The sequence below is a fragment of the Passer montanus genome, unplaced genomic scaffold (genome assembly GCF_014805655.1).
Source record: "Passer montanus isolate IOZ18808 unplaced genomic scaffold, ASM1480565v1 scaffold339, whole genome shotgun sequence".
Classification (NCBI taxonomy): Eukaryota; Metazoa; Chordata; class Aves; order Passeriformes; family Passeridae; genus Passer; species Passer montanus.
The window spans coordinates 40,243-46,980 of NW_024368141.1; the positions used below are offsets into that span (position 1 = coordinate 40,243).

Below are 6,738 nucleotides of genomic sequence, written 5' to 3' on the forward strand. Positions count from 1 at the left end.
AAGGAGGGAAGGAAGGAAGGAAGGAAGGAAGGAAGGAAGGAAGGAAGGAAGGAAGGAAGGATTGTTTCGGATGTGCCTTGCTGGAAGGGGAAACACAAAGCTCGGGGGCTGGAATGCACCTTTAGGCTCAGGTGAACACCCAGGAACCTCCTGGGGGAAGTTTTACCCCCTCTGATGTAACACCGGGGTCACCCCCAGTCCTGGGGGCAGAGCCCAGAAATGAGTCTGGGGGCACTTTGGGGGCTCTGCTGGTTCTGGCCCTGCTGGGACCCCAAATGAGGGGCTGGGCCAGTGGGAACATCCCTGGGACTGGGAATGTCCTGTGGGACTGGGATGTCCTTTGGGACTGGGGATGTCTCTGGGACTGGGGATGTCCTTTGGGACTGGGATGTCTCTGGGACTGGGATGTCTCTGGGACTGGGATGTCTCTGGGACTGGGGATGTCTCTGGGACTGGGATGTCCTTTGGGACTGGGGATGTCCCTGGGACTGGGGATGTCCTGTGGGACTGGGGATGTCCCTGGGACTGGGACGTGCCGGCAGCTCGGGGTGGGTGTGGGGCAGCGTTGCCGCTGCTGAGGGCAGGACCCGCTGATAGCAGCTCTGTCCTGCGGGATAAGGAGCCCATCCCTCCCTCCCGGGCTCTCCTCCGGCCGTGCCCGTCTGGGCTCCGAGCCCAGCCCGGTCCCTGCCCCTCCCCGGCCATGGCAGCGGGGTTCGGGTCCCTCACCGTGTCCCTTCCTGTCCCCGCCGCGCTCCTGCCGGTACGGGGGGAGCGGCTCCGGGAGCGGCTCCGGGGGCACCGCCCGGGGCGCTGCGGCTGTGAGGAGTCCTGAGGCTTGGGGTGCTTTGGCTTTGGGGTGCTGGTTCTGGTTTGGGGGTGCTGGTTCTGGTTTGGGGGTGCTGCAGCTGTGTGGGATGTCTCTGGGACTGGGATGTCTCTGGGACTGGGATGTCTCTGGGACTGGGATGTCTCTGGGACTGGGATGTCTCTGGGACTGGGATGTCTCTGGGACTGGGATGTCTCTGGGACTGGGATGTCTCTGGGACTGGGATGTCTCTGGGACTGGGATGTCTCTGGGACTGGGATGTCTCTGGGACTGGGATGTCTCTGGGACTGGGATGTCTCTGGGACTGGGGATGTCTCTGGGACTGGGATGTCCCTGGGACTGGGGATGTCCTTTGGGACTGGGATGTCTCTGGGACTGGGATGTCCCTGGGACTGGGGATGTCCTTTGGGACTGGGATGTCTCTGGGACTGGGGATGTCTCTGGGACTGGGATGTCCCTGGGACTGGGGATGTCCTTTGGGACTGGGATGTCTCTGGGACTGGGATGTCTCTGGGACTGGGATGTCTCTGGGACTGGGGATGTCTCTGGGACTGGGATGGCCTTTGGGACTGGGGATGTCCCTGGGACTGGGACGTGCCGGCAGCTCGGGGTGGGTGTGGGGCAGCGTTGCCGCTGCTGAGGGCAGGACCCGCTGATAGCAGCTCTGTCCTGCGGGATAAGGAGCCCATCCCTCCCGCCCGGGCTCTCCTCCGGCCGTGCCCGTCTCGGCTCCGAGCCCAGCCCGGTCCCTGCCCCTCCCCGGCCATGGCAGCGGGGTTCGGGTCCCTCACCGTGTCCCTTGGTGTCCCCGCCGCGCTCCTGCCGGTACGGGGGGAGCGGCTCCTGGGGTGCGGCGGCTGTGAGGAGTCCTGAGGCTTGGGGTGCTTTGGCTTTGGGGTGCTGGTTCTGGTTTGGGGGTGCTGGTTCTGGTTTGGGGGTGCTGCAGCTGTGGAGGTTTTGCTGTAGGTTTGGGGGTGTTTTAGGTTTTGGGGGTGCCGGTTCTGTTTCGGGGTGCCGGCTCCGTTTGGGGGTGCTGGTTCTGTTCGGGGGGTGCTGCAGCTGTGCAGGTTTTGCTGTAGGTTTGGGGGTACTGGTTCTGTTTTCAGGGTGCCGATTCTGTTTTTGGGGTGCTGGTTCTGGTTTGGGGGTGCTGCAGCTCTGCAGGTTTTGCTGTAGGTTTGGGGGTGCTGGTTCTGTTTTGGGGTACCGGCTCCGTTTGGGGGTGCTGGTTCTGTTTTTGGGGTGCTGGTTCTGGTTTGGGGGTGCTGCAGCTCTGCAGGTTTTGCTGTAGGTTTGGGGGTGCTGGTTCTGTTTTGGGGTACCGGCTCCGTTTGGGGGTGCTGGTTCTGTTTTTGGGGTGCTGGTTCTGGTTTGGGGGTGCTGCAGCTCTGCAGGTTTTGCTGTAGGTTTGGGGGTGCTGGTTCTGTTTTGGGGTACCGGCTCCGTTTGGGGGTGCTGGTTCTGTTTTTGGGGTGCTGGTTCTGGTTTGGGGGTGCTGCAGCTGTGCAGGTTTTGCTGTAGGTTTGGGGGTGCCGGCTCCGTTTTGGGGTGCCGGTTCTGTTAGGGGGTTCCGGCTCCGTTTGGGGGTGCTGGTTTTGGTTTGGGGGTGCTGCAGCTGTAGAGGTTTTGCTGTAGGTTTCGGAGTGCTTTAGGTTTGGGGGTGCCGGTTCTGTTTTGGGGGTGCTGCAGCTCTGCAGGTTTTGCTGTAGGTTTGGGGGTGCTGGTTCTGTTTTGGGGTACCGGCTCCGTTTGGGGGTGCTGGTTCTGTTTTTGGGGTGCTGGTTCTGGTTTGGGGGTGCTACAGTGTGCAGGTTTTGCTGTAGGTTTTGGGGTGCTTTAGGTAAGGACGTGCTTTAGGTGTGGGGGTGCTGTGAATTTGGGGGTGCTGCGACCACTGGCAGCGTCTCACCTGCCCAAGGTGTCAGCCGGGGGTGCCCCTGGATTTGGGGTGCTGACAGCAAAGCCCTGAGGTGTTGGGGGGCTGGGGCTCCCCCACCCATTCCTCGCTCCTCCGGGGTCCAAGTGGACTCTGCACCTCAAAACCCGGGAGGCGGGGGAGCCCTGGGGGTCGCGGCCGCGGGGTGACGTACCTGCAGCTCATTTTGGGGTCCCTTCACAGGTTATTGTCATGTCCGGCCACGAGACCATCCGGGTGCTGGAGGTGGGGGTGGATGGGGACCCCAAAACGGCCGGGGAGGGAGCGGGGGGGTCCCCGGCACAGGGGGGCCCCCCGGGTGTGGAGGACGCTCCCGCCAGCGCCCCGAGCTCGTCCGGCGGGGAGGCGGCAGGTGAGAGACCCCCACCCCTCCCGGGATCGTTCCCAGTCCCCCCGGCTCTCTCCCATTCCCGAGATCGTTCCCAGTGCCCCCGGGTCTCCCATTCCCGATTCTCCCCGGCTCTCTCCCTCCTGGGATCGTTCCCAGTCCCCCCGGCTCTCTCCCATTCCCGAGATCGTTCCCGGTTCCCCCCCGCTCTCTCCCTCCCGGGATCGTTCCCGGTGCCCCCCGGCTCTCTCCCATTCCCGGGATCGTTCCCGGTTCCCCCCGGCTCTCTCCCTCCCGGGCCCGTCCCCGGGTCCCTCCCCGGGAGCACACGGGTGTCCGGGTTGTGTCACCTGGGCTGCTCCGCGGTCCTGCTCCAGGTCCTCCCCCCTCAGCTCAGGTTTTGGGGAGATCCCGCTTGATTCCTCACTGATTTCTGGCCAAATCCGGCAGGACAGGCTCCTGCCACCTGTCACCTGTCACCTGTCCCATGTCCCGTCCTCTCTCCTGCCGCGGGGAGGAGGAGGCCAGCCCGGGGGTGGCGGGTGTCACCGCCCTGGTCCCCCCGCGCTCTGAGCACACCTGAGCACACCTGGGGAGGCTGTTGGCCGCCCGGGCATGCAGAATTTGGGTGTCTCCCTTTCACCCCCACCTGTCCCCCCCCAGGTAAAGCCAAGGCAGCGTCGCCCACCCCGGTGCCCTCGAGCCCGGCCCCGAGCCAGCCCGGCGTGACACACCTGGCCGTGCAGGCCACCCCGCAGGTAACTGTCCCCCGCGGCTGGGGGGCCAGGGGGGACCCCGGGGGAGGTGTCCGCGGAGAGGGGGTGGCCAGGTAAGGGGGACCCCTTTTGTCCCCCCACGCAGACCTGGGGTGGAAGGGAGGCCCCAGGTGCCCCTCGTGTCCCTATGGAGAAGGGGTTCTGAGTTGGGGGGACCCCGAGGTAAAGGGGATCCCCTCTCTGCCCCCATCCCCAACAGAGCGGGGTCAGCAGTAAAGGGGGGACCCCCCTTTATCCCCTCCACAGGGGCTCTTCCACAGCCCCCCAGTGCCCCCCAGTTCACAGAGCTCCCCCCCATCTCCCCACGGAGAGGGGTTCACAGTTCAGGGGGGCTCCCCCTTTGCCTTCCCCCCCCCAAGAGGTTCACCAGGGAGCCCCCCGGGTCCCCCTTCCCCCAGGGGCTTACCAGGCAGGGGGGCTCCCCCTTTGCCCCCACCCAAGAGGGATTCACTGGGGGGTCCCAGGCCGGGCGGGGGGGCCCTGTGGGGGTTTCCCTGATGCTGAGCAGGGCGTTGATTTGTGTTTCTCTTTCAAATCTCATTTATCTCCGCAGGTGTTGGCTCAGGAAAGCTTAGCCACAGGTGTGACAGGAGTAATGGTTCCGGCAGGGACAGTTACTCAACCTCTTCTTATCCCCATCAGTATTGCAGGTCAGGTGACAGGCCAGCAGGCGCTGGCCCTGGTGACAATTCCCACAGCAACGCTCGCCGCGCTCCCGGGACTGACGCCGGCGGCACCTGCGGGGGCGATTTTCAAACCGCCCGTAGCCAATCTCACAGGTAACCGCAGGTAACCGCGCCCGCCCCGCCCGGACAGCCGGGACCGAGTGGAGAACGGGCTCCCCTGGGGCTCCAGCAGGAGCCCCCGGGCTTGGACTTGGGGGATTTGAGCAGCGGAGGTGTGGATTTGGGGCTCCAGGTGTGGCACCTGCTGGAGATTTAGCAAATCTCCCGATGGAGATTTGGGGTTCCACCTGTGGCACCTGGTGTAGAATTCCAGATGTGGCCCCTGGTGTAGATTTGGGGCTCCAGGTGTGGCACGTGATGGAGATTTGGGGTTTTACATGTGGCATCTGCTGTAGCTTTGGGGCTCCAGGTGTAGCACCTGCTGTAGATTTAGGGCTCCACATGTGACACCTGCTGTAGCTTTGGGACTCTGGTGTGGAACGTCCTTGAAACAGGTGAGGTCCAGGTAGATTTGGGGCTCCAGGAGGGCTCTGAAATGGGCTTGGATTTGGGGGATTTGAGCATCAATAAGGTGTGGTTTGGAGGCTCCACCTGTGGCACCTGGTGTAGAATTCCAGATATGACACCTGCTGCAGATTCAGGGCTCCAGGTGTGGCACCTGGTGTAGATTTGGGGCTCCAGGTGTGGTACCTGGTGTAGAGTTGGGGTTCCGGATGTGGCTGCAGGAGGGCTCTGAAATGGGCTTGAATTTGGGGGATTTGAGTATCAAATAAGGTGCAGCTTTGAGACTCTGCATGTGGCCCCTGGTGTATGTTTGGGGCTCCAGGTGTGGCACCTGCTGTAGCTTTGGGACTCTGGGTGTGGAATGTCCTTGAAACAGGTGAGGTCCAGGTAGATTTGGGGCTCCAGCTCCAGCTTCAGGAGCCCAATGGGCTTGGACTTAGGGGATTTGAGTATGGCAGGTGTAGATTTGGGGCTCCACATGTGGCACCTGGTGTAGATTTGGAGCTCTGAGTGTGGCACGTTCTTGAAACAGGTGAGGTCCAGGTAGATTTGGGGCTCCAGGTGTGGCCCCTGGTGTAGGTTTAGGGCTCCAGGTGTGGCACCTGGTGTATGTTTGGGGCTCTGAGTTTGACACTTGGTGTAGAGTTGGGGTTCCACATGTAGCCCCTGGTGTAGATTTGGGGCTCCAGGTGTGGCCCCTGGTGTAGGTTTAGGGTTCCAGGTGTGGCACCTGGCGTAGACTTGGGACTCTGGTGTGGAACGTCCTTGAAACAGGTGAGGTCCAGGTAGATTTGGGGCTCCAGGAGGGCTCTGAAATGGGCTTGGATTTGGGGGATTTGAGCATCAAGTAAGGTGTGGCTTGGAGGCTCCAGGTGTGGTACCTGGTGTAGATTTGCAGCTCCAGGGGTGGCACCTGGGGTACCTTTGGGGCCCAGGTGCAGATTTCGGTCTCCAAGTGAGGCTCAAGGTGCAGATTTGGAGCTCCAGGTGTGGCATCAGGTGCAGATTTGGAACTCCAGGTGCAGATTTGGGGCTCCAGGTGTGGCACCAGGTGCAGATTTCGAGCTCCAGGTGCAGATTTGGAACTTCAGGTGCAGATTTAGGGCTGCAGGTGCAGAATGGGGACACCAGGTGCAGCTCCAGGTGCAGATTTGGGGCCCCAGGTGCAGATTTAGAGTTTCAGGTGCAGATTTGGGGCTCCAGAGTGATACCTGGTGCAGATTTGGGGTTCCAGGTGCACATTTGGGGCTCCAGGTGAGGTTTCAGGTGCAGATTTGGGGTTCCAGATGCAGATTTGGGGTTCCAGGTGCACATTTGGGGCTCCAGGTGCACATTTGGGGCTCCAGGAGTGCCACCCCCTGCCCCAGGCGGGGGGGCGAGCCCGGCAGGTGGGGCAGGGGAGTGACCGCCCCCATCTCGGGGTGGCTTTTAGGGACCCTGCACCTGTGCCAGGTGTGTCCGGGCAGGTTTTGGGCTCCGCGGGCGCCCCCGCCCCGTGCAGCAGCAGCGGCCCCGCTGTGGGTGAGACCCCGGCCCGCCGCGGGAGGGGACAGCGGGGCGGGCGGGGGGACACGGGCCGCTGTCGCCGGTGCCAGCACTGACGGTGTCTCCGTCTCTCCGCAGCCGCCGCCGTGCTCAGCCCCGCCATCCCGGCCGTCCCGGCGGTCCCGGCGCCCACA

The 6,738-nt window shown here is 63.1% G+C and overlaps 1 protein-coding gene across 1 annotated transcript in view; it reads left to right on the forward strand.

Moving 5' to 3' along the window:
• The window catches only part of POU6F1 (POU class 6 homeobox 1), a 31,110-nt gene that overhangs the window by 18,363 nt on the left and 6,009 nt on the right, over positions 1 to 6,738 (forward strand). Inside the window, 4 exon segments of the mRNA XM_039715564.1 lie at positions 2,949 to 3,117; positions 3,757 to 3,851; positions 4,423 to 4,648; positions 6,683 to 6,738. Of these exon segments, the coding sequence (XP_039571498.1) occupies positions 2,949 to 3,117; positions 3,757 to 3,851; positions 4,423 to 4,648; positions 6,683 to 6,738 (546 nt within the window).